General features: G+C 47.0%; 1 protein-coding gene across 2 annotated transcripts in view; it reads right to left on the bottom strand.

Moving 5' to 3' along the window:
* Window positions 1-2,724: 2,724 nt before the first annotated feature.
* Window positions 2,725-27,556, bottom strand: part of MIOS (meiosis regulator for oocyte development) — a 34,470-nt gene continuing 9,638 nt past the window's right edge. For both annotated transcript variants that reach the window (XM_068235074.1, XM_068235073.1), the window contains exons 3-11: window positions 22,540-22,638; window positions 18,647-18,904; window positions 17,326-17,495; window positions 17,175-17,240; window positions 11,182-11,340; window positions 10,007-10,156; window positions 8,294-8,498; window positions 5,588-5,717; window positions 2,725-3,707 (exon numbers count right to left, since the gene is read on the bottom strand). In XM_068235074.1, the coding sequence (XP_068091175.1) occupies window positions 3,611-3,707; window positions 5,588-5,717; window positions 8,294-8,498; window positions 10,007-10,156; window positions 11,182-11,340; window positions 17,175-17,240; window positions 17,326-17,495; window positions 18,647-18,904; window positions 22,540-22,638 (1,334 nt within the window). In that variant the 3' untranslated portion in view covers window positions 2,725-3,610. The remainder of the gene's footprint in view (window positions 3,708-5,587; window positions 5,718-8,293; window positions 8,499-10,006; window positions 10,157-11,181; window positions 11,341-17,174; window positions 17,241-17,325; window positions 17,496-18,646; window positions 18,905-22,539; window positions 22,639-27,556) is intronic.

Here is a 27,556-nt window from a genome sequence, read left to right as displayed (position 1 = left end):
CTGTGATCTAATCTTTTCTAGCATAGCAAAGTGAGAGGTGTCAGGGATAAAGAAGGAAACTTACACACCATTGTGAGGGACAAAGTTTGAAGACATCATGAAAATTCATTTCATTAGGTCATCAGCACTAATATGCTCAATCTGACAATGAAAGGCAACGACTTTGTACATCTGAGCCCAGTAGTACTTTAAAATTGCCTGTGCCGGAATAAAAGCATGGAAATCAGCAGAATGTGGCCAGGCCGCCTCTAGGGATCCTTCTGCACAAATTACATTAGTAATGCAAACAGGAAAAAAAAGTACCTTGCACGAGTTTCTTCAAATCCACCCCTAACTCTGTGCATTGGATGGATGGAGATAAGGCTGCAAGGAAGAGGAGGAGCCGGGGTGCATTGGGCGATTGAGAGGCAGCAGGCATTGGGAAGCCATCCCAGGCACTGCTGTAGACAGTCGAGAAAGTTCCTCTCCAAGATCAGCGCAGCACCCAGCATTGCACAATTGCCATCCCCGAACAGCAGCAGGACAGCGGCGCCACAACTGCTCCAAGCCACGCCCTGAAGTTAAGAGGTATGCACGGCTGGACAGATCAAACGCGCCGGAAGGCGCATAAATAGCCCAATGAGATGGCTTGGTGATGCGCGGCAGCTTAGATTAATCCGCCAGACGCATCAGTTATAGTGGGACTACTTTACCCATTAAAAAGGAGTAAGAGGGACTATTTTGTCACGCAGAAGTGGCAAAATGCCGCGGAACCCCTGAAGGGTTCTCACGGAACCCTGGGATTCCGCAGAACCCCGGTTGAGAATGGCTGTTCCAGAGAATATATTTTTCGTTATGAAACTTTACATAGATAGAAACGATACCTGTGGTAAGTATGTTTCTTAGCATAATTATTCACCGGGCAACCCAAATTTCCCGTCGGGTGCCCGTCAAACGATATGAGAGTCAATGGCGGTGCCCTTTGTGTCCACTTGCCTGAAGACCAGTGCCCACTAATTCTGACCCCCCCCCCCCTCCCCCAAAAAAAACAAAAACAAACACCACATGACTGGAGGTAGTGAGAGCTGGCCAATGGGAGCAGCGTAGTGAAGCAGGAAGGGGCGGACACATTGGACTCAGGCCTCAGCCTCACTTCATTCACATTTGGACACACAGGCCTCAATTCATCAAGCATTAACGCATTCGGTAATGCTGAAAACAGCTGATTTTTCAGAGCATTTTTAACCACTTCAGCCTACAGCTTCGAAAATCTTATGCATCCGAGCAATGTTCACCTCCCATTCATTCGCTAATAACTTTATCGCTACTTATCAAAATTAATTGATCTATATCTTGTTTTTTCCGCCACTAATTAGGCTTTCTTTAGGTAGTACATTTTGCTAAGAGCCACTTTACTGTAAATACATTTTAACAGGAAGATTAAGATAGAAATGGAAAAAAATCATTTCTCAGTTTTTGGCCATTATAGTTTAAAATTAATACATGCTACAGTAATTAAAACCCATGCATTTTATGTGCCCATTTGTCCCGCTTATTACACCATTTAAATTACGTCCCTATCACAATTTATGGCGCCGATATTTTATTTAGAAATAAAGGTGCATTTTTTCAATTTGCGTCCATCACTATTTACAAGCTTATAATTTTAAAAATTTAATAAGATACTCTCTTGACATGTATATTTAAAAAGTTCAGACCTTTAGGTAACTATTTATGTAGTTTTTTGTTTTTTTTTAATTGTAATTTTTTTTATTTATTTTTTTTAATACAAAAATGTATTTGGGTAATTTTAGTTTGGGAGGTAAATAGCCAATTTTAGATGTAATATAATGTATTTTTTTATTCAATACAGGTATGTGGGTGCAGTTTACTATTTGGCCAAAAGATGGCCACATTCAAAAAATTCCTAGATGCGAACGATGTCGCATCTAGGAACTAAAATGAAGAGAAGAAGTTTCCTGGGGGCAGAAATACCACGCTCTCTGATGAGAAAGCGTCGGTATTTCTGCCGGGGACTTAGATCGGTGAATGGGAATTATATTCCCATTCACTGATCGGGGGGGGGGGGGGGGGGGGGCAGCGGGAGGCAGCGGGAGCGCGCGCCCCACACGGCTGCAGCACCACTGCCTATCTGGACGGATATATGCGTCCAGATATGGCGAAGTGGTTAAAAATGTAAATTCATCAATGCTATTACTGCATGGCAAGCTGAAATTACAGAGCAGTGGAGAGAGATCAGAACAAAAGAGGCTTCCCCTGCCACCCTTCGGCCGTTTAACCCTTTAGGTTCCTGTTTGAAGATGCAGAGGAGCTAGTGGTGAAATCACCTAAGCATCACATGTGTAATGTCCCTTGGAGTTCATCTAAGGTGTGGCAATTAAATAATATGTTAAGAAAGACAGATGGACAGATTCAGGGCAAGCAGAGGCAGTATAACAAACATGTACATTCTAAAGGGATGTTGGGGATTCCTTTTACTGAGGGCATTGCACAGAACATCTTATAACACTGCAAAGACACTCCACTCCGCTCTGCTGTTACCCAACAGGTTTTTGTCAATTGAAGAATTGATAAATTAGCAAATAAAATACAAAATGTGGTATTTTCCTGACTATCCCCCCCCCCCCATCCTCTGATGAATTGAAACCATAGTCACGCTGCCTGGCCCGCTTCCCAGGAGATCAGGCATATGGCAGAGGCTACAAGGGCAGCACAGAGAGCGGATCAGGTATAATCAAACACTTTAATTTTTGTAACATTTTTACACTAAAATGTGTTCAACACTGTTTGCAGTCCACACTGTAAAGAATACAAAACCTTCATATCCAGAATCTAGTGGCAATAAAACGTGGTCGGTTCCGCTATCCATGTAGCGGCAGGGGCGGAGCACATAAGAGGCCACTGCTGTCACTCCTGTGCAGCAACATTGTGGGGCAGGGGCTCAGAGCCGCTCTGCTGTCCAGGAGGAGGGGCAAAGCTCTGATGCGTTGATTGTAGGGGAGGAGCCTGGAGCTACTCTGCTGTCCCAGGGGAGGGGCCTGGAGCTGCTCTATTGTATGAGGAGGGGCTTGGAACTACTCTGCTGTATGGGGAGGAGCCTGGAGCTGCTCTATTGTATGAGAAGGGGCCTGGAACTACTCTGCTGTATAGGGAGGGGCCTGGAGCCACTCTGCTGTCCCAGGGGAGAGGCCTGGAGCCACACTGCTGTTCTCAGCTCCAATTATTGTGAGAGAGGGGCTCAGCGTCGCTCTGCTGTCCAGGAACGGGGGGGGGGGGGGGGGCAGAGTAAGGGGTTCAGAGCCTTCTCTGCAATTCGCAGCCTCATTGTGAGGATTGTGGGGAGGAGCCTGGAGCCACTCTGCTGTCCAAGGGGAGGGGCCTGGAGCTGCTCTGCTGTATGGGGGAGGTGTCTGGAGCCACACTGCTCTCTGGAAGGGGGGCCTCAGAGCATCTCTGCAGTCCACTGCTCCATTGTGTTTGTGGGGGAGGGGCTAGAAGCCAGGGGAGGAGCTCAGAGCCTCTCTGCAGTCCACAGCTCCGTTGTGATTGTGGGGAGGAGCTCAGAGCCGCTCTGCCGTCCGCTGCTCCGGCTGGAGAAGTCCTGGAGTGATTATGGCTGAACGTTCTCGGCAGGTATTAGATTCCCGGTGGTGTCCAGCTGCATACACTTACAGGAACACGCCGACACCGGGCACTCCGTGTGATCCCTGCAAATCGCAAGAAAACATCATGCCAGAGAAATGAATGATACAGTAATTATAATAATACAATAATAGTACAAATGTTTCACTTAATGTTACTGGTCACAAATCAAATACATCAGTGATCCCTGCTGAACACTGGAGGGGGGGAAAAAAAAGGCCCCGGTACTTGTGAGGTTTTCATACGCTGAATTTAGATACTTAAAGGGAACCTAAACTGAGAAGGATATGGAATTTTCCTTTTAAAATACCAGTTGCCTGACTCTCCTGCTGATCCTGTGTCTCTAATACTTTCAGCCACAGCCCCTCAACAAGCATGCAGATCAGGTGCTCTGACTGAAGTCAGACTGGATTAGCTGCATGCTTGTTTCAGGTGTGTGATTCAGCCACTACTGCAGCCAAAGAGATCAGCAGGATTGCCAGGCAACTGGTATGGTTTAAAAGGAAACCTCCATATCCGTGTCAATTCAGGTTCCCTTTAACGCACCCACCCCTGTTCCTCCAGAGGCGTCCCCCGTTCTCCAGCGCTGGGACCCCCGAGCAGCAGCTGCGCAGTAGCATGAACCTGCTCAGGCTCAGCTTCTCCCACGGAAGCCAGACTGGGTCCTTGTCAGTGCATTCTTGAGCCACCGTCAAGCGCTTGTGGTCGGTTTTTGGCAGGACCCGGCGAAGGAACGGCGAAGAAAGTTGGAGCGGGAAAAGCGGCTGAATTATCCAGACACTTTCCTCCACCTAGAGAAGTACTCACATTTCTCCCTGCAGGTTGCCTACATTACCTGAAGTGTAATCTTAGAGGACTACTTTGCAGTTAGATGCCGCACAATGCATCCTGCCTGCAGAGTTCAGTCCCTAGCCGACCCCCCCCCCCCCCCCGATGTTTCAGCAATGGAGAAAGCGTGAGGGGAGGCATCAGCTGCAATAGAGACCCCCAGTACGCCCCCTCCTCATCCAGCAAATTTATAGGTGTGCTGCAGGGCTGAGAGGGGTTTTTGTCTCTGGCAGCGGTCGCAGAGATCTTCTTTATACTTACCTGTTCCGGGAGGCTGGATCAGTTTTTCCCATCTATCAGCATTCTCTTCAGAGTTCTGATCACATGATATGGTATGTAATCGGAACCCAGGGGATGGTGTCAGTGTTGCAGTGCCATCCGGTGGTGGGGCAGGGGTAATGGATGAGTATCTTTCATCACCCCTCTTCCATCAGCAGGTGGTGCTGCATCGCTGACACCTTCCCCGGTTACGTCATATCATGTGATCGGAACTCCGAAGAGGATGTCGGCATTGCAGCATTGCCGGTGGATGGAGAAGCTGGTCCAGCCTCCCAGAACAGGCAAATATAAAGAATCTCTCTGTTACATTAGTTATGTTAATTAAAATAGATGGGTAATATAATCTCTTACCCGCCATGTTTTAAAAGACCAGGCAAATGTTTAATTTCATCTTTGTCATGGGGGCAGCCATCTTTTTGGTTGAAAGGAGGTGACATGGAGCATGAGACACAGTTCCAACTGTCCTGTGTCTTGATCACCCCCTCCCAGTTGCTAGGCAACGAGATAATCATCAGCAATCCCATCATGCTTTGCACAGCATCAGGGGAAAAATGCCTGGGCAAATTTCTTTGATAGGTGGAGCTTAGCTAAAAATGAGGTTTGGGTAAGAAAAATAAAGTTCTGATGCTGTGAAACTGTTAAGGAAACTCCAAGCCTTTTCAGTGCCGCTGAGTAGATTTTTAATCTGGAGGTTCACTTTGAGGAGCAGGCGGGGTCGGGGTTTACAGTAAAGAATAGGAGTAGCATGCCAGTAAAAACAAGTATACTGCATTGGTGAGAGCGCCATCTGTCAGACATATCACCACACTGCAGCACACGTCACTGCAGCCCCGCTCACCTGAACCAGCTCATCATGTGACCAGCATGGCCGCCATGCCGGCAGTTATGGCACCAGGTGAACCAGTTATTGAACTGGGCGACTTTCTTCTCCTTACTGAGATCCACCTTCTCGTCAGACTTCGAGGACCCTGAAATGAGGAGATTCCATTAGACAAATCATTTGATATTAACTGAAGTGGGTGACTGCGAAAATCCACCCAACAAGGAATTATTTCAGGAAAAACAGAACAACACCATAGAATCACTTTAAAGGAAACCTGAAGCAAAAGGGATATGGAGGCTGCCATATTTATTTCCTGTTAAACAATACCAGTTGCCTGGCAGCCCTGCTGATCTCTAATGCTGGGAATACACGGTTCGTTTTTGCCTTCGTTTAAACCTTCGATTCGTTCGGTAAACGAATCGAGTGTTGAAAACGTATGTGAAAATAGTCATAATCTCATTATAGTTTCGATTAATAGACCCCAAAAACGAACGACTAGTGATCGAACATGTTTGATATTATCTCTCTTTATCCATCTAATCGAGCCATTGGTAGGCTTGATGGCTGTTCAGATCGATTATATATTCGTTTATGCTAGTCCGTCCCTGTAAAAAGGGATTTTCGTTTCGTTTCTTTGCAGCCTTCGATCATTGGAAAAACGAAACCATCAGAATCGGAAAAAAAAACTAAACCGTGGGTGGTGATATTAACCGTATGACTGATTATTTCGGGATCGAAAAGGACAAAAGGCACAATCGAAACGAAGGTTTAAACGAAGGCAAAAACGAACCGTGTATTCCCAGCATAAGGCTGCAGTAGTGTCTGAATCACACCCGAAACTGGCCTGCAGCTAATCCAGTCACACTTCAGTCAGAACACCTGATCTGCTGCATGCTTTTTCAGGGTGTATGGCTAATAGTATTTGAGACAGAGGATCAGCAGGGCTGCCAGGCAATCTACATTGTTTCAAAGAAAATAAATATGGTAGCCTCCATATTCCGATCACTTCAAGTGTCCTTTAAAAAATATGTAGTAGTGAAAGTTCTGCAGACTCTAATGTCCCTCGTGTGCTGTATAGATGAGTCAATACTGAGAGAAACAGACAGAGTGATTTCTAACCATGGCTGATATCCTCAGCACTTCAAGTGTGAGAAGGGGAGGAGCCTATCTCTTCCTAATCAGTGAGAAAATAAAAGAGAAATCAGCAGCACAATGTCCTCCTGGGGTCAGAAAAGTGTTGGTGTGGTGCACAGAAGGGGCGGGGCCTCACCTGGACTGCATGGTACATGTGGTGCACAGAAGGGGCGGGGCCTCACATGGATTGCATGGTACATGTGGTGCACAGAAGGGGCGGGGCCTCACCTGGACTGCATGGTACGAGTGGTGCACAGAAGGGGCGGAGCCTCACCTGGACTGCATGGTACATGTGGTGCACAGAAGGGGCGGAGCCTCACATGGATTGCATGGTACGAGTGGTGCACAGAAGGGGCGGAGCCTCACATGGATTGCATGGTACGAGTGGTGCACAGAAGGGGCGGAGCCTCACATGGATTGCATGGTACGAGTGGTGCACAGAAGGGGCGGGGCCTCACCTGGACTACATGTGGTGCACAGAAGGGGCGGAGCCTCACATGGATTGCATGGTACGAGTGGTGCACAGAAGGGGCGGAGCCTCACATGGATTGCATGGTACGAGTGGTGCACAGAAGGGGCGGAGCCTCACATGGATTGCATGGTACGAGTGGTGCACAGAAGGGGCGGGGCCTCACCTGGACTGCATGGTACATGTGGTGCACAGAAGGGGCGGGGCCTCACCTGGACTGCATGGTACGAGTGGTGCACAGAAGGGGCGGAGCCTCACCTGGACTGCATGGTACATGTGGTGCACAGAAGGGGCGGAGTCTCACCTGGACTGCATGGTGCATTTGGTGCACAGAAGGGGCGGGGCCTCACCTGGACTGCATGGTGCATTTGGCGCACAGAAGGGGCGGGGCCTCACCTGGACTGCATGGTGCATGTGGTGCACAGAAGGGGTGGAGCCTCACCTGGACTGCATGGTACATGTGGTGCACAGAAGGGACGGAGTCTCACCTGGACTGCATGGTGCATTTGGCGCGCAGAAGGGGAGGAGCCTCACCTGGACTGCATGGTGCATTTGGCGCGCAGAAGGGGAGGAGCCTCACCTGGACTGCATGGTGCGAGTGGTGCACAGAAGGGGTGGAGCCTCACCTGGACTGCATGGTACATGTAGTGCACAGAAAGGGTGGGGCCTCACCTGGACTGCATGGTACATGTGGTGCACAGAAGGGGCGGGGCCTCACCTGGACTACATGTGGTGCACAGAAGGGGTGGAGCCTCACCTGGACTGCATGGTGCATGTGGTGCACAGAAGGGGCGGAGCCTCACCTGGACTGCATGGTGCATGTGGTGCACAGAAGGGGTGGAGCCTCACCTGGACTGCATGGTACATGTGGTGCACAGAAGGGGCGGGGCCTCACCTGGACTACATGTGGTGCACAGAAGGGGTGGAGCCTCACCTGGACTGCATGGTGCATGTGGTGCACAGAAGGGGCGGAGCCTCACCTGGACTGCATGGTGCATGTGGTGCACAGAAGGGGTGGAGCCTCACCTGGACTGCATGGTACATGTGGTGCACAGAAGGGGCGGGGCCTCACCTGGACTGCATGGTACAGGTGGCGCACAGAAGGGGTGGAGCCTCACCTGGACTGCTGGACACTGGATTTCCCATGTTTATGAGGCACAGCGCACATCGGGGGAGGGGCTTGCGGCACCCAGGGCAGCTGGTGAACTTTGACTTGGTTGGCGAGCCGCTGACCCCGTACTGGCTGAAGCTGCGGCCCTGGTGAGGGGTGGAGGAGCAGCTGTAGGAGATGGACTTGCCACAGAAGTTACAGCTCACGAACACCTGGAAGAGATCAGAGGTCATGTGACGTTTCTGAACACGCGAGGCAGCTAACATGCGATACGCAGATCTCCTGAGCGGCGGAAATACCGAAACACGGGTATGTCTGTAAGGGCTGCTTTCCACTGAGTGTGATTTGTGATCGGATCGTAAAGTGCTAGTGACACTTTAAAGGAAACCGCGCAGGGATATTTCCATTAATGCACCGCGCTTGCAACGCGATATTTCCCAGATCGCAATCGACATGCCTGCTGCATTTATGTGATTGGCTGTATAAAGTATAGGAACGCACATAAATCGCAGAGCAATCTCGCCGCTATGCAATTTTTCTGTGATTTGGCAATTCAAAATATTTTCCGCCCGTTATTTTCTCCGATTGTAAAATCACAAACGCATTGCAATCGAGTCTGTACAACCGCTGGATTGCATCAGAATTAAAGCACGATTGCTGCAGGGAAAATAGCAGAAATGCAATCAAATCGCAACGCATTTCTCAGTGGAAACCGGAGCCATTAACAGGCGTGATGTTTAGGAAACGATCAGATTCTTTTCATAGTATCATTCAGATAAAAAGATCAATCTGCAGCATTAAACAATCCAAATGATCCCCGTACTGAAACCAACTGCAAGAGGATCTGTGAAACAATCCCCCATGCTGATCGATCAGTTCTGTAAGGGGAAAAAAAATAAATAAAAATAAAAATCGATAATGCGATCCTTCAGGATGGATCGAGCCAACCAGCTTCTTTGTTTGCATACAATACTGAATACTCCATCTGATTGAGAATACAATCGTGCTCTAAAACGTGTAATGACATTGGGCACCTTGCTCAGATACACGATATCTGTAGAAATGATCTGATCAGGACTGGCGATTTCTCTGGAAAGGCCCAGCTGATGCTGCGGATGCAGAAACAGCACGATCAGCGCATGCACTCAGGTTGCACGGAGTCAGCTCCGCGTCGTTCACAAAGCTGCTGCTTTGCTTCCGCTCCATTTGCATTGCCATCCGTCTGCTGCTCGTCCCAAAACCGATTGGAGCCTGGCAGAAGCATGGGGGTCCCTATTGGATTGTAAGAAACCTAGCAACAGGGAGGATTCTCATTGATCCACCATGGACCACTTAAAAATGTCCCTGTTTTAGGAGGATTCCTATTGATTTTTTTTTTTTTTTGCAAACCCGCACTTCTGCTGGACTCTGATCTGCGTCAGACCGAACAGCAGGTGTCTGGGCGGAACAAAACCCATGGGACAGGCGGTTTGGCGTTCTGCATGCGGCAACCAGTCTAGTAGCCTTTACTATACGCTTCCATTGCCTCCAATTTGCGGCACGATTGCTATACATTTGCGGAAACCGGCTACATTTCAGGATTTTGCGTTTGCGCTCTGATTGACAGTGTAACTAATCCTATTAGTAGCATCTGTTGCGTTCACTATGTGAATTTGCGTTCAGGAAAATACAGCCTTTTACTGTAGTGTGTACAGCACGGATTCCTGTCCGGAAAGCTCACCTGCGCCAGAGGCTTCGAGCTCGGATCCAGCTTACTCCGGTGAATATCAAACTCCGCCCTCTTGTGCCAAAACCTCCAGGCATCCAGAAGGTTCCTGTAGTTCTCTATCCAGTACTGGACTCTCTCATCCTTCAGCACGTCCGGGGAGCCCTGCGGAGAAAACGGCACAGAGAGAGAGAGGTGAGCGCAGCAATCACAACGCACCTCACACAGGAAGCAGCCTGTACCGCATCGCGGCAGACTGTGCGCCAATTCTGTGACCGCAAATATCAGATACGCCTTCTCCTCTGTCAGTTCCAATACACAGACACACAGAGATCATCAGTGCAGCTCTCTGGCCCATGGAAAATAAGCTATATGGTCTCATATAACTGTACATTCGTATAGCCTCAGATATCACAGACACAGCAGCAGCAGAGCTGACATAGCAGCCTATTACAGCAATAACATTGCTGTCATATTAGAGTAGCCCTAATGCAACATAGGCCTAAGTGACATATCTGAATAGCCAATGACAGCATGGACATAGGAGCTACAGCACTGCCATACTGGTGTAGCCTTAGTCACAGGAGACAGTACACACTGCAGCTAGTTTACTATCAGTACAGGCAGTAACAGCTTATACTGTACATACTGGAGGTAGCAGAGATCAGCACACACTACAGCTAGTTTACTATCAGTACAGGCACAGAGTAACAGCTTATACTGTACATACTGGAGGTAGCAGAGATCAGCACACACTGCAGCTAGTTTACTATCAGTACAGGCACAGAGTGACAGCTTATACTGTACATACTGGAGGTAGCAGAGATCAGCACACACTGCAGCTAGTTTACTATCAGTACAGGCACAGAGTAACAGCTTATACTGTACATACTGGAGGCAGCAGAGATCAGCACACACTGCAGCTAGTTTACTATCAGTACAGACACAGAGTAACAGCTTATACTGTACATACTGGAGGTAGCAGAGATCAGCACACAGTGCAGCTAGTTTACTATGAGTACAGGCACAGAGTAACAGCTTACACTGTACATACTGGAGGTAGCAGAGATGAGCACACTCTGCAGCTAGTTTACTATCAGTACAGGCACAGAGTAACAGCTTATACTGTACATACTGGAGTGTGGTCAGCACAATCCCCTCCCCCTGCCGTGCGGCGTGCACTGCCTTACCTGTAACATGCAATAGCTGGCTGTCTGCACATCTCCCGTCCGGTCCACATACGTCTCCATCAGGTCCACCCCGTCCTTAGTCAGTCCGGTCAGCACGATCCCCTCCAGGTTTCCGGCCTCCCTCATGTCCTGAGTCAGCTTATCGATGTATTTCATCAGCTGCAGACAAGCAAGAGGAACTTACATTTTCTTAAATAAATGATATATTTTATGTACAAACAAAATCCTTTTCTATGTGTTTCTTTAACCACATTCTAACCTCAAAGTCATTACATTTTTCTTGGGAGTTTTATCCTGGAGGAAATGTTCTCTAGTTTAATCTAACACTTTAAGGTGAACCTCCAGACTACAAATCTACTCAGCAGCACGGAAAAGACTTGGCGTTTCACAGCATCAGAACTTTGTTTTTCTTATACAAGCCTCATTTTTAGCTGCACAGAAGAGATCTGCCCGGGCATTTTTCCCCTGATGCTGTGCAAAGCATGATGGGATTTCTGATGATGTTGTTCTGCTGTTTTGGTGCAATTTTTTTATTTTTTAAATTTTGAATTTGAGATTTGAAGCCTAGCGCGTGCAGCCGGGAGGGGTGATCAGGACACAGGACAGTTGGAACTGTCTCCTGCTCCTTGTCACCTCCTTCCAACCAAAAAGGTAGCTGCCCCATGAAATCACAAACATTTGCCTGTTCTTTTAAAACAGGGTGGGTAAGAGATTATATTGTCTATTTTAATTAACATAACTGATGTAACTTAATGACAGTATGTTTGTTTAGGTTAGAGTTCCCCTTTAACACCTATACCAGTGGTTCCCAACCTTTTTGGAGTCGTGACACACCACGCCAAATGCTCAGATCTCTGTGACACACAACATATGTATAACAGATAAATACTAATAATAACCACATAATGGATGGAAAGAGTGGATTATACGGAATACTCTTAAAATGAACAAAAAGTAGTGACAATAAAAATTGCCTGTAAAAAGAAAACTCAGGGACAACAGGAGCCCATATGGTGCAGTATGTCCCAGTACCAGAAGCATGTAAAGTATGCGGATGTATTATACTCACACAGGTGGGTTGCAGAAGGGCAGCCGCCCACTAGAAGCAGGTGGAGATGTATAACCCCGCCTCCACTCGGGTGACCAGACGGAGCTGGTGATGGTCGCACTCTTGGGAAAAAGCAAACCTCAAATGACCTAAAATGGTCAAAGAGGGAGGATCCCCCTCCAAAAGGAGAGGGAAGGCCCAGGATAAAGGGGAAAGAGGCGCCCAGAAAAGATAAAATGCGTGACAAACAAAATGAAAAAAGTGAGGTGGCTTACCTCAATGAAGATAAATTCACGTATTAATAGAATGTTATTGCACTGGCAAAGCGTTTCGTGGGTGCATACCCACTTCCTCAGGCCAAATAGCAATGCCTAATAGTGCTTGTAGCCACATATGAGGCGCCTCATATGTGGCTACAAGCACTATTAGGCACTGCTATTCGGCCTGAGGAAGTGGGTATGCACACACGAAACGCGTTGCCAGTGCAATAAAATTCTATTAATACGTGAATGTGTCTTCATTGTGGTAAGAAACCAAAACAGTGGAACTGATCTTGGACTTCAGGAGACCCCCCCCACAACACAAACAGTCTTTATCAACGAGATAGAAGCCTCCAGGGTCTCTAGCGTTAGGTTCCTGGGTACAACCCTAACTAGCGACCTAAGGTGGGGGCAGAACACCTCCAAAATTCAGAAGAAGGCTCAGCAGAGACTATTTTTCCTGTGCCAATTGAAAAAATTCGGCATGCCACAGGAGCTGCTGTCCAGCTTGTACAATGTCACTATTGAAGCGACACTCTGCTCCGCCATTATCGTGTGGTATGCAAGAGCAACCGCCAGAGACAAGTATAAGCTTCAAAGAGTTATTAGCTCAGCGGAAAGAACCATCGGCTCTCCTCTGCCACCTTTGGACCTCCTCTATACCACTAGAATGAAAACAAGGGAAAACAAGGGAAAACAGGATCTCCCAGGACCCGTCCCACCCAGGCTGCCACTTCCTTAAGCTCCTTCCATCGGGCCGACGCTACAGGACCATCCGCCCAAAAACTAACAGGCCTAGGGACACCTTTTCCCCCTAAGCAGCCCTCCTGCTAAACTCCAGCCCCTTGGGGGTACTCTAGCCACATTCAGTACAAATTCACCTGGCCGAGGCACACTGGAGCCCGGGTCGGCTAACAACCCAGAAAGCTGTCACCCTGGTGCACTTCTGGGAAGACCTCGACTCAAGGGCTGAGTGATGTCACTCATCCCTTGAGCAGCACAAATCCACACCCTGAGGACTTTGCTTGCTTATAAGCTAACTGCATATTGTACAATAACGACTGTTAAACCTGTGTGTTACTTGCCTGTCTTGCTTTTATTACTGTAATTGTCTATTGCCAATCTCTGTCTTGCTCTATTGCCACTGCCATGTGAACCACAACCAATTCCGGGTACGACCTCGGTCGCACTTGGCGAAATAAAGTTTCTGATTCTGAGGTGTAGGTGCCCCCAGTATAGGTAGCCAGGTGTAGGTGCCCCCAGTATGGGTAGCCAGGTGTAGGTGCCCCCAGTATGGGTAGCCAGGTGTAGGTGTCCCCAGTATAGGTAGCCAGGTGTAGGTGCCCCCAGTATAGGTAGCCAGGTGTAGGTGCCCCCAGTATAGGTAGCCAGGTGTAGGTGCCCCCAGTATAGGTAGCCAGGTGTAGGTGTCCCCAGTATAGGTAGCCAGGTGTAGGTGCCCCCAGTATAGGTAGCCAGGTGTAGGTGCCCCCAGTATGGGTAGCCAGGTGTAGGTGCCCCCAGTATGGGTAGCCAGGTGTAGGTGCCCCCAGTATGGGTAGCCAGGTGTAGGTGCCCCCAGTACAGGTAGCCAGGTGTAGGTGCCCCCAGTATGGATAGCCAGGTGTAGGTGCCCCCAGTATGGGTAGCCAGGTGTAGGTGCCCCCAGTATGGATAGCCAGGTGTAGGTGCCCCCAGTATAGGTAGCCAGGTGTAGGTGCCCCCAGTATGGGTAGCCAGGTGTAGGTGCCCCCAGTATGGGTAGCCAGGTGTAGGTGCCCCCAGTATAGGTAGCCAGGTGTAGGTGCCCCCAGTATGGGTAGCCAGGTGTAGGTGCCCCCAGTATGGGTAGCCAGGTGTAGGTGCCCCCAGTATGGGTAGCCAGGTGTAGGTGCCCCCAGTATGGGTAGCCAGGTGTAGGTGCCCCCAGTATGGGTAGCCAGGTGTAGGTTCCCCCAGTATGGGTAGCCAGGTATAGGTGCCCCCAGTATAGGTAGCCTGATGTAGGTGCCCCCAGTAGGGGTAGCCAGGTGTAGGTTCCCCCAGTAGCATGTGCTGGCAGCGGCTCACTCACCAGCTCCATGCATTCCAGCGCTGTCTCCCTCCTCGCTTCTCTGCCTCCGCTCAGTGTTTAGTTACAGCAGAGTAGCCCCTGATGAGCGAAACATGTTGGGCAGAGCTACAGGACGGCACACAGACGCAGGATACGAGGCTAACCCAGGACGCTGCAGTTTTATTGATATGCTGTTTTATCTGTGGAACATGCGAGTGTGATATCACTATTTTATCGTCCTATTAAAGTCTTTTATTGCGCTATGGGAGCGTGTGCTTAGTTTGAGGACTGATGCCAATTCCTGATAACAGATGAGAACCAAGCAAGGAAACACGCAATAGCGCTGTATGCTGTTTATGACTGAGCAGCCCATGAATCGGGTGAGCGCAAGTGTGTGAAACTGGTGTTGGTTCACACAGTGAAGGTGCAGATTTATTTGGTTGCTTGCTAAGGGCAGCGGAGCACTCGGTGTATGCAATCAATGATACACGGATGTGAACACACGTAAAGTGAGGTGCTGCGATTGCTGTGTTTACTCACAAGGTGGAGCAACCTGTTTGAAGGATACTGCACTATGTACTATTACCATCTTCTCTTTGAGGGAAAAGTCATCCATACCGAGATCTGAGAGGAAAGCAGAGGGGTCTCCCCGGAACATCCCGACCGATGATTATTTATGCTCATATGCTGTTTGTGATTAAGCAGCACGACAATCTGGTGAGCACATTGCATATCGGATATGTTGGTGTTCACCTGAGCGATTGTTTTTGCACATGTACAGGTGGAGGTGCAGATTAGTAAGAGGATACTACACTATTACGCCTATACACACACCTAAAGGATGATTAGGAACACCTGTTCTATTTCTCATTAATGCAATGATCTAATCAACCAATCACATGGCAGTTGCTGCAATGCATTTAGGGGTGTGGTCCCGGTCAAGACAATCTCCTGAACTCCAAACTGACTGTCAGAATGGTAAAGAAAGGTGATTTAAGCAATTTTGAGCGTGGCATGGTTGTTGGTGCCAGACGGGCCGGTCTGAGTATTTCACAATCTGCTCTGTTTCTGGGATTTTCACGCACAACCATTTCTAGGGTTTACAAAGAATGGTGTGAAAAGGGAAAACATCCAGTATGCGGCAGTCCTGTGGGCGAAAATGCCTTGTTGATGCTAGAGGTCAGAGGAGAATGGGCCGACTGATTCAAGCTGATAGAAGAGCAACATTGACTGAAATAACCACTCGTTACAACCGAGGTATGCAGCAAAGCATTTGTGAAGCCACAACACGCACAACCTAGAGGCGAATGGGCTACAACAGCAGAAGAGCCCACCGAGTACCACTCATCTCCACTACAAATAGGAAAAAGATGCTACAATTTGCACAAGCTCACCAAAATTGGACAGTTTAAGACTGGAAAAATGTTGCCTGGTCTGATGAGTCTCGATATAGAGTCAGAATTTGGCGTGAACAGAATGAGAACATGGATCCATCATGCCTTGTTACCACTGTGCAGGCTGGTGGTGGTGTAATGGTGTGGGGGATGTTTTCTTGGCACACTTTAGGCCCCTTCGTTTACATGCCACGGGCTACCTGAGCATTGTTTCTGACCATGTCCATCCCTTCATGACCACCATGTACCCATCCTCTGGTGGCCACTTCCAGCAGGATAATGCACCATGTCACAAAGCTCCAATCATTTCAAATTGGTCTCTTGACCATGACAATGAGGTCACTGTACTAAAATGGCCCCCACAGTCACCAGAACTCACCCCAATAGAGCATCTTTGGGATGTGATGGAGCGGGAGCTTCGTGCCCTGGATGTGCATCCCACAAATCTCCATCCACTGCAAGATGCTATCCTATTAATATGGGCCAACATCTCTAAAGAATGCTTTCAGCACCTTGTGGAATCAATGCCACGTAGAATTAAGGCAGTTCTGAAGGCGAAAGGAAGTCAAACACCGTATTAGTATGGTGTTTCTAATAGTCCTTTGGGTGATATATATATATATATATATATATATATATATATATATATATATATATATATATATATATATATATATATATATATATATATATATATATTTATTCTTTGAGGGTTAACCATGTTCCCGTTCACTGATCCCAGGGCTACCGGGGGAAAGCACGGAGGCGCCCGGGAGCTCGCCGAAGCGCGGCACCGCAGCAGAGCAGCCGCCTGGACGTGAGGCTCACGTCCGGGCGGCTGAAATGGTTAAAACAGGGTGGGTAAGAGATTATATTACCTATCTATTTTAGATAACATAACCTATTTTACATAACTAATGTAACTTAATGACAGTATGTTTGTTTAGGCTGAAGTTCCCCTTCAATAAACTAAAACACCTGATATTGTTATTTTGTTCATTTAAAGATTTTTTATATATATTAAAACTTTGCTAAATAATTAAATTCACCAAGGACAAGTACCCCTTGAACCCTCCAGCAGCACCCCTGGGGTACACGCTCCACATGTTGAGAAGCTAAGCTGTAATACACAAATGAAGTGGCGTTTTTCTTGCGCAGACACGTATAGCAACTGACACACCATCAGTATTGCCCTCATTGTTTGGGGTGTAGCGCAGAACTTCAGTCAGCTGACTCACCTGAGCGTCATTCAGGAACAGGCAGGCGAAGGCCACGCGATCTCTCACCGCCATGGAGCACTCAAACTGCGAGGAGAGAGCAGCAGAGAGTGACACACGTGTACGGCGCACCACATTACCCAGCACACATCACCCTTCCAGCCGCACCTACCAGGACGGTGTCATAGAGGCCGGGGTCACTGGTGAGGAAGGCAAACATGACCGCCAGGTACGGATTCCTCAGCTGCACCCGGAGAGAGCTGCACATCTCCCGCCACAGCGAGTTCTTCTCATCTGTGTAGCCGGACAGCGCCATCGCTACAACGTTCAGGTTCAGGTCACCTGCAAAGAGCCGGGCAGAGCTCATTACAGCTGTCACTAACCACAGTCGGAAGGACTGGTTAGCACACGGGCTTCTCAAAGAGCATAACTTATCTTCATTCTTCAATACATGTGTCAAAACACCATAGCGTTGACAATTGTTTCGTGGCCCCTCGGGGCCCCTTCCTCAGAACAGTGCACAGCAGACTGTCTGCACTGTTCTGAAAAAAGGACACCTTGGGTAGCCCCCAAAACAATTGTCAACGTTATGGTGTTTTGACACATGTATTGAAGAATAAAGATACAAATTGCTCTTTGAGAAGACGGTGTGCTAACCAGTCCTGACTGCCTGACTACACAAAGCGGATCCAATCAAAAACTGAGCATGCTTGCACAATACTTAACATTACATTTTAATCTGAAAACCTTACATTTTTTTTTCTAACTTCATTTGTAGTTTTAATTTAACTAATTCTAGGCGGAAGCACACCCCTGCTCCTCATCTACTGCTCCTGTCTGCACACCCGCTGCTCCTCCTGTCTGCAACATCCGCTGCTCCTCCTGTCTGCAACATCCGCTGCTCCTGACTGCCCATCCGCTGCTCCTGACTGCCCACCCGCTGCAACTGCCTGCAACACCCGCTGCAACTGCCTGTAACACCCGCTGCAACTGCCTGTAACACCCGCTGCTCCTGCCTGCCACACCCGCTGCTCCTGCCTGCCACACCCGCTGCTCCTCATAACTTGTCTAGAGCTGCTTGACCTCTTAGGAAGGGCTGAGCACTATAGGAGGATGTGAGAGTTTCTAACACTACCACAGGTACTGCAGATGCACCAAATCATCTTCCTTTGTCTCATCCATTCCTAATTAGCCACAGTGCTAAATTGTCTGCTTATTGTAACCTACACACCCATCCTCTTCTATCCGGTATCCCCTCCTTCATCCTATATCCCCTCCTATATCCCCTACTCCATCATCCCCGCTTTTATCCTAAATCCCTTACTCCATCGTATAGCCTCCCTCCTCATTCCATCCTGTATCCCCTCCTCTTCCATCCTAAATCCCCTCCTCTTCCATCCTAAATCCCCTCCTCTTTAGTTAGTGTATGTTGCTGCAGAGTATGTTGGCATTATCACTGAGACAATGAGAATTAGCATAGTAACTCCACCCACCTTTTCCCATGACCGCCCCTTTATTGAGGATCTGTATGGCCCGTCTGATATCCAGGTTGAATAAGGCAATGGCGGCTGCTCTCTCCCACTCCCCCTCCTGCTCCAGAGAGGTCAGGAAAGGGCCGATATCCACATCTGCACCCTTCTTCCTCCAGCCGCAGAGCTGCAGCGCCAGGCCGCGCTCCTCGCTGACGTAATGTATGATGTCTGCCTGGCGATCGGACCCGCTCCAGCTGCTGCGGATGCTCTCCGTCGTGCCTGTAATATGAAGCGCATGCATTCCACAAACATCTGACAACTCTTGTTTTTTGGTCTCAGCTACCCACTGATTCTAGACAATCAAGAAAGGACTTCAAACACAGGACAATAGGTCAGGACTCTTTCACCACCAACCGATTCTAGACAATCAAGAAAGGACTTCAAACACAGGACAATAAGACAGGACTCTTTCCACTACTAACTGATTCAAGACAATCCACAGGACAAAAGGACCGAACACAGTGAGTAAGAAATTAAATCACAGATTAATGTTGCTCAACAAGGTCCCATTCTAAATTCAAATGCAGAGTTTAAAGGACACCTGAATTGAGAAAAATAAAAAGTAAAATACTTACGTCGAGATGGGAAGCCTCTAGGATTTCACAGATCCTCCTGTAGCTCAACTTTCTAGCACAGGGCAAGTATCTATTGTACTTTCCCACCTTTAATGCATGCTTTAAACAGTTCACCACTAAGGGGTTTTTCCCCTTATGGACCAGAGCAATTTTCACCTTTCAGCGCTCCTCCCTTTCATTCGCCAATAACTTTATCACTTCTTATCACAACAAAATTATCTATAGCTTGGGGTTTTTTTTGCCACAAATTGGGCTTTCTTTGGGTTGTAGGTTTTGCTAAGAATTATTTTATTCTATATGCATATTAATGGAATATGAAAAAAATATATATTTCTCAGTTTTAAGCCACACATGTTATTTGCCCATTTGTCCCAGTTATTACAATATTTAAATTATGTATCTAGTACAATGTATGACAACAATATTATTTGGAAATAAAGGTGTATTTTTTTCCAGTCGTGTTTATACTATATCACTAATTACAAGCCCTTATTTGAAAAATAACAGTAATATACCCTCATGAAGTTTAGTCACTAAAATAAACTATTTATGTGTTTTTTTAAAGGACTTCGAGGCCAAAATCCGGGCCCAAAACATAAAAAAAGTTAGCTACCTTCATGGCTTTGTAAGGCACGGAGGATGCCGTCCGCGCCCTCCGTGCCGTTCCGCCTGGTCCCCTCTGGTGAATAGCCCCCCGAAAGGCTGCGACCCCACGGTCCGGGTCGGCATCTTCTGCCCCTATAAAGATGGCCGCCCGGAGCTGGCCACGGCTGCGCAGTCCGCATAGCCGCTACTGCGGCTGCGCAGCTCTAGGGCCAACCCTCCGATCCACGCTGCCTGTTACGTGATCGGGGGGTTGGCCCTAGAGCTGCGCAGCCGCAGTAGCGGCTATGCGGACTGCGCAGCCGTGGCCAGCTCCGGCGGCCATCTTTATGCAGGCTGCAGATACCGACCTGGACCGTGGGGTCGCAGCCTTTCGGGGGGCTATTCACCAGGGGGGACCAGGCGAAACGGCACGGAGGGTGCGGACGGCGTCCTCCGTGCCTTACAAAGCCATGAAGGTAGCTAACTTTTTTTATGTTTTGGGCCCGGATTTTGGCCTCGGAAGTCCTTTAAATGCTGTCACTTTTTTCACAAGTGTTTTATGTAAAGTGAATCCGAGATGAACTTTTACTCATTGCATAATTGTGTTCCTTTCCTATTGTTTATAGGGCATTTCTCAAGCCAAATACAGTGGTGTGAAAAACTATTTGCCCCCTTCCTGATTTCTTATTCTTTTGCATGTTTGTCACACTTAAATGTTTCTGCTCATCAAAAACCGTTAACTATTAGTCAAAGATAACATAATTGAACACAAAATGCTGTTTTAAATGATGGTTTTTATTTAGTGAGAAAAAAAAAACTCAAAACCTACATGGCCCTGTGTGAAAAAGAAATTGCCCCCTGCACCTAATAACTGGTTGGGCCACCCTTAGCAGCAATAACTGCAATCAAGCATTTGCGATAACTTGCAACGAGTCTTTTACAGCGCTCCGGAGGAATTTTGGCCCACTCATCTTTGCAGAATTGTTGTAATTCAGCTTTATTTGAGGGTTTTCTAGCATGAACCGCATTTTTAAGGTCATGCCACAACATCTCAATAGGATTCAGGTCAGGACTTTGACTAGGCCTCTCCAAAGTCTTCATTTTGTTTTTCTTCAGCCATTCAGAGGTGGATTTGCTGGTGTGTTTTGGGTCATTGTCCTGCTGCAGCACCCAAGATCGCTTCAGCTTGAGTTGACGAACAGATGGCCGGACATTCTCCTTCAGGATTGTTTGGTAGACAGTAGAATTCATGGTTCCATCTATCACAGCAAGCCTTCCAGGTCCTGAGCAGCAAAACAACTCCAGACCATCACACTACCACCACCATATTTTACAGTTGGTATGATGTTCTTTTGCTGAAATGCTGTTACTTCTACGCCAGATGTAACGGGACACGCACCTTCCAAAAAGTTCAACTTTTGTCTCGTCGGTCCACAAGGTATTTTCCAAAAAGTCTTGGCAATCATTGAGATGTTTTTTAGCAAAATTGAGACGAGCCTTAATGTTCTTTTTGCTTAAAACTGGTTTGCGCCTTGGATATCTGCCATGCAGGCCATTTTTGCCCAGTCTCTTTCTTATGGTGGAGTCGTGAACACTGACCTTAATTGAGGCAAGTGAGGCCTGCAGTTTTTTAGATGTTGTCCTGGGGTCTTTTGTGGCCTCTCGGATGAGTTTTCTCTGCGCTCTTGGGGTAATTTTGGTCGGCCGGCCACTCCTGGGAAGGTTCATCACTGTTCCATGTTTTTGCCATTTGTGGATAATGGCTCTTATTGTGGTTCGCTGGAGTCCCAAAGCTTTAGAAATGGCTTTATAACCTTTACCAGACTGATAGATCTCAATTACAGTACTTTTGTTCTCATTTGTTCCTGAATTTCTTTGGATCTTGGCATGATGTCTAGCTTTTGAGGTGCTTTTGGTCTACTTCTCTGTGTCAGATAGCTCCTATTTAAGTGATTTCTTCATTAGAATAGGTGTGGCAATAATCAGGCCTGGGGGTGACTACAGAAATTGAACTCAGGTGTGATAAACCACAGTTAAGTTATTTTTTTAACAAGGGGGGGCAATTTCTTTTTCACACAGGGCCTTGTAGATTTGGAGTTTTTTTTCTCACTAAATAATAAAAACCATCATTCAAAACTGCATTTTGTGTTCAATTATGTTATCTTTGACTAATAGTTAACGGTTTTTGATGAGCAGAAACATTTAAGTGTGACAAACATGTAAAAGAATAAGAAATCAGGAAGGGGGCAAATCGTTTTTCACACCACTGTACTTTTTTGTTTTCGTTTTAATACTCTAATTCCCTATAAACTAAACAAGCCACGCCCACGGTCACCTGACATGATCACTAATGATCATTCTGGTTATTGCTAGTGTGTGTCAGTTAGTAAAATTTCTACATCGATTGATAACCTAACTCAGTACAGATAAATAACTGCAGACAAACAAAGGTTATGCTGCGTACACAAATACAGCGACCCCAGTGGCAATCGCTACAATGTCATGCTGCCCCAATTCCCACTTGTATCCAATCTACATTCAAACTGGACTTATTCGCATTCTCATTAACCATTTCTGCTCCATACTCTATTCAAAACCCCGCCCAGTAATCACCAGACCCCACCCATTTATCACAAGACCCCACCCCCAGAATTCACACACAATCAGGTATGAAGACATATGGAGGTTTCTTACCCACAGATGACTTGACGATCGCCTTTATTCCAGCATAGACCAAGGATCCCTTGTTGTTGGACGATTTCTGATCTATGTCTTCAGCGTATTGCTTCATAAGTGTGCATCAGTAAAGGAATATACAAAGAACGTCTGCCTAGGAGGCTTGTCACAGAGCGTGCCTAGGAGGCGTGTCACAGAGCGTGCCTAGGAGGCGTGTCACAGAGCGTGCCTAGGAGGCGTGTCACAGAGCGTGCCTAAGAGGCGTGTCACAGAGCGTGCCTAAGAGGCGTGTCACAGAGCGTGCCTAAGAGGCGTGTCACAGAGCGTGCCTAAGAGGCGTGTCACAAAGCGTGCCTAGGAGGCGTGTCACAGAGGGTGTTTACCCCCCCCAAATCCCTGGGTTAATACTGGGGAGCGCTTCCTGATTGAGGCAGAGCTTATGGCTGTAGCTCTGCCTCTCTTGTCGCATCAATCCCGGCTGATCGCCGCTTCTCCCCGCCCCTCTCAATCTGCCTTCACTGAGAGGGGCGGGGAGAGGTGGAGATCAATGGGCAGATTGACGCGAACAGAGGCAGAGCTACAGCCATAAGCTCCGCCTCCCTGGGCAGCTAAATCAACGACCAAGAAAGTTGTGGATTTCTGCCCTAGGATTTGGGAGGTAAAACAACCTTTGTGTTGCCGCGGGATAGCTGCGTTTTAGCAGGGACCAGGATTCTTAAGTTAAATAAAGGGTAAAAACTATTTTTTAAGCTGGCTTCAGTGTCTCTTTAAAAGTATTTTTAATCTGTTGCCTCTCATACTACATGGAAGTGATGAAATTGGATGTGTGTATGCACCGGACTGATTTTGGTTTGGTTAGCGTGGTGAGGGAGTCACAATCTCTCAGATTTTTATTGTGTCCCACTTCCTGTAATTACATCATTTCCTGTACAGAATGGAGGAGGAGCCAGGGATAAGTGGGACTGAAAGCACACCTGAAGTGAGAGTGATAAGGAGGCTGCCATATTAGATTGTAAGACCTTTTGGGGTCAATTCATAAAAGGCTGTGCGGTGAAAGTGTCTGGTCGGGAAAATACTGCTTTTGGTATTTGCTAAATTATAAAAATCTTTACAGCTGCCATAGAAGTTCGGTATTTTCCAGAACTAAGGCTGGCGGTAACATAAGAAGCTGCCCGAGTCGATACATTTCCCCATAAGTCTGGCGGTAACATGAGAAGCTGCCCGAGTCGATACATTTCTCCTGCAGAGACAGCGTTACAATAAAAGAGGCATCCCCAACTTCCCTTTAGCTTTACAGTTTGTTATACTGCCTCTGCTTGCCCTGAATCTGTCTGCGATTCCGATTCCGCTTTTTAATCAGTTTTTACATCCGATTCAGATTCCGATTTGCAGCTTGCTCCCTGCACACTGCAAATCGGAATCGGATGTAAAAACTGATTAAAAAGCGGAATCTGAATCGGAATCTCGTGCAGTGTGCAAGAGGCCTTAGGCTTTCTTATGAATCTATTTAATTGACACAGCTTAAGAGGAACTGTCACGAAAATTTACATGTACATTTCTCCCAGAGTAAAATGAGCCATAAATTACTTTTCTCCTATGTTGCTGTCACTTACAACAAGAAGTAGAAATCTGTCATTACCGTCAGATTTTGGACTAGCCCATCTTCTCATAGGGGGGTTCTCAGGGTTTTCTTTATTTTCAAAAGCACTTAGTGAATGGCAGTTGCTCCGTCCAACTGCCAAAATAGTGTGCAGCGAGCAGGGAGGCTGGTCAGCATCTTTGTATAAATCTTTTTCAAGGAATGTCTTTATAAAGAATAAATACCATGCTGAGAATCCCCCATGGAGAGATGGACTAGCCCAAAACCTGTCGCTTCTGTCACATTTCTACTACCTACTGTAAGTGACAGCAACATAGGAGAGAAGTCATTTATGGCTCATTTTACGCTGGGTGAAATTTACTTCTTATTTATATGCGTTTTACATTTTAAGATTTTCGCGACAGTTCCTCTTTAGAAAAACTTCAAGAAACTTTACATACGCCTCGCTTCCAGCGCAGAGACATCTCAAAAGCAGGAACCCAAGAGGATAAACCCACAGCCTAAGGCAGTGATGGCTAGCCTTGGCACTCCAGCTGTGACAGAACTAGAAATCCCATCATGACTCTGCCACCCCGAGTTATGCTTAGAGTGTTGCAATGCCTCATGGGACTTGTAGTTCCACCACAGCTAGAGTGCCAAGGTTAGCCATCACTGACCTAAGGTATTCAGGGGAAGCCTAGTTTATCACCACTTCAGAGCAGGCGGTATTCTTTGTGCCATTACATCATATGTATCCCTATTTATTGTGCAGCGCTGGGTAATATGTATGCCGCTTTATAAATACAATAAATAATAAAATAATATTTAGGTCCTTTTAAGCAATACCAGTTGCCTGGCAGTCCTGCTGATCCTCTGCCTCTAATACTATTAGCCATACCCTGAACAAGCATTAGCCATAGCCCCTGAACTAGCATGCAAATCAGGTGCTCTGGCTGAAGTGTGACTGGATTATCTGCATGCTTGTTTCTGGTGTGCGATTCAGACACTACTGCAGCCAAAGAGATCAGCAAGACTGCTAGGCAACTGGTATTGTATAAAAGGAAATAAACATGTCTGACTGCACATTATTCTCACTTCAGTGGTACTTGAATGGACTTGTTAGTGGCCACAGCAGTGAGTGTCAACTTAGCTATCCCACCTGCGCTGCACGCCATATTCCTGACACTTCCCGCCTTCTTGGCCAAACATTAAGCCATTAAGGCGAAAGTGATGGGAAGCCTGAGAGCAGCGCAGTGTCGGGGAAACAGGTGAGTATACTCTCTCTCTGCCACTAACAGGCTGGTCCAGCATTGTGGCAGGCAAAACCAATCTCGCTCAGCCCTAGTACCAGGTGTATGGCCTGATATAGTTACATAGTTACATAGTTACTTTGGTTGAAAAAAGACATACGTCCATCGAGTTCAACCAGTACAAAGTACAACTCCAGCCTGCTCCCTCACATATCCCTGTTGATCCAGAGGAAGGCGAAAAAACCCTTACAAGGTAAAAATTCCTTCCCGACTCCAGATGGCAATCAGATAAAATCCCTGGATCAACATCATTGGCATTACCTAGTAATTGTAGCCATGGATGTCATTCAACGCAAGGAAAGCATCTAAGCCCCCTTTAAATGCAGGTATAGAGTTTGCCATAACGACTTCCTGTGGCAATGCATTCCACATCTTAATCACTCTTACTGTAAAGAACCCTTTCCTAAATAAATGGCTAAAACGTTTTTCCTCCATGCGCAGATCATGTCCTCTAGTCCTTTGAGAAGGCCTAGGGACAAAAAGCTCATCCGCCAAGCTATTATATTGCCCTCTGATGTATTTATACATGTTAATTAGATCTCCTCTAAGGCGTCTTTTCTCTAGACTAAATAAACCCAGTTTATCTAACCTTTCTTGGTAAGTGAGACCTTCCATCCCACGTATCAATTTTGTTGCTCGTCTCTGCACCTGCTCTAGAACTGCAATATCTTTTTTGTAATGTGGTGCCCAGAACAGAATATGACCCAGGAGGCGCTGCAAACACCTCACTAGAGATGGGTAATGAGATACAAAGCATTCCAGCTAGGATGGAGATTTCAAGTAAACCAGAGCTCAAAGCACAGAAAGATTCGTTACTTACCTGCGGCTTCCTCCCCCCCAATAAGCGCGTCCCTCGCCATCCTCCCGCAGTCTCCCATTCAGCCCCGGTAACGGCCTTGGACGCATGCGCAGCAGACCCGGACTGGACCCAACTGAGCTGTTACCGGGACTGATTGCGGCTGACCGGCAGACCACAGGAGGACGGGGGGGAGCCTGACGTGTTTATTTCCTTTTAAATAATGCACATTGCCTGGCTGTCCTGCTGATCCTCTGCCTTTAATACATTTAGCCATAGACCCTGAACAAGCATAGAGATCAAAACAACAAACAAACACAGAACATTTATATCGCGCTTTTCTCCTGGCGGACTCAAAGTGCCAGAGCTGCAGCCACTAGGGGGCGCTCTATAGGCAGTAGCAGTGTTAGGGAGTCTTGCCCAAGGTCTCCTACTGAATAGGTGCTGGCTTACTGAACAGGCAGAGCAGAGATTCGAACCCAGGTCTCCTGTGCCAGAGGCAGAGCCCTTAACCAGTACACTTTCCAGCCACCGATCAGATGTCTATGACAAATCTGACAAGATTAGCTGCATGCTTGTTTCAGGTGTGATTCAGACACTACTGCAGCCAAACAGATCAGCAGGGCTGCCAGGCAACTAGTATTGTTTAAAAGAGAAATAAATATGGCATCTTCCATAGGTCTCACACCTAAGGTTCAAGACTTATGATCTCTTGTCCTGTAGAATGTTAAGGTGGTATGAAACTTAAATGGCATTAGGGTCTAAAACATAAATGCAGCAAAAAGATCTAATAGAAAACAGAAAGAGATTGGTATATTGTCACTGGAAGGCATAGTTACACTTCACTGAACCTTAAAGGACAACGATTGTAAAAAATTGTACAATTTAAAATTACACATAAAATGTACACTGGTTTTCCTATGTTGCTGTCACTTACTGTAGGCAATAAAAAGCTGACAGATTCTAGATTAGTCCATGTCCTCATGGGGATTCTCAGCATTACCATTATTCTTTCCTCCTGGAAAGAACCTATACTAAGATGCCGGCCACCTCTCTACGCACGTGCACACTATTATTTCAGTCAGACTGAACAACTGAAGTTCAGTAAGTGTTTTTGTAAACAACTGAGAATCCCATCAGGAGATAAGCTGGTCCATATTTCATATAGGAAAAAGTAATTTATAGTAAGTTTTATTCTGGGAAAATATACATTTATAGGTATGTATTTTAAATGCTACAATTGTTTGCAATGTATCCTTTAACCTCCCTGGCGTTAGGATTATTTCCGGATTTCTCCAGGGTCTAAAAGCCATGCAGTTTTTTCACAAGCTTTTAGTCCCTAAAAAAAAA

The sequence above is a fragment of the Hyperolius riggenbachi genome, chromosome 5, assembly GCF_040937935.1.
Source record: "Hyperolius riggenbachi isolate aHypRig1 chromosome 5, aHypRig1.pri, whole genome shotgun sequence".
Classification (NCBI taxonomy): Eukaryota; Metazoa; Chordata; class Amphibia; order Anura; family Hyperoliidae; genus Hyperolius; species Hyperolius riggenbachi.
Note: the sequence above shows the minus strand (reverse complement) of the source record. Positions and strands in the feature narration are given on the sequence as shown.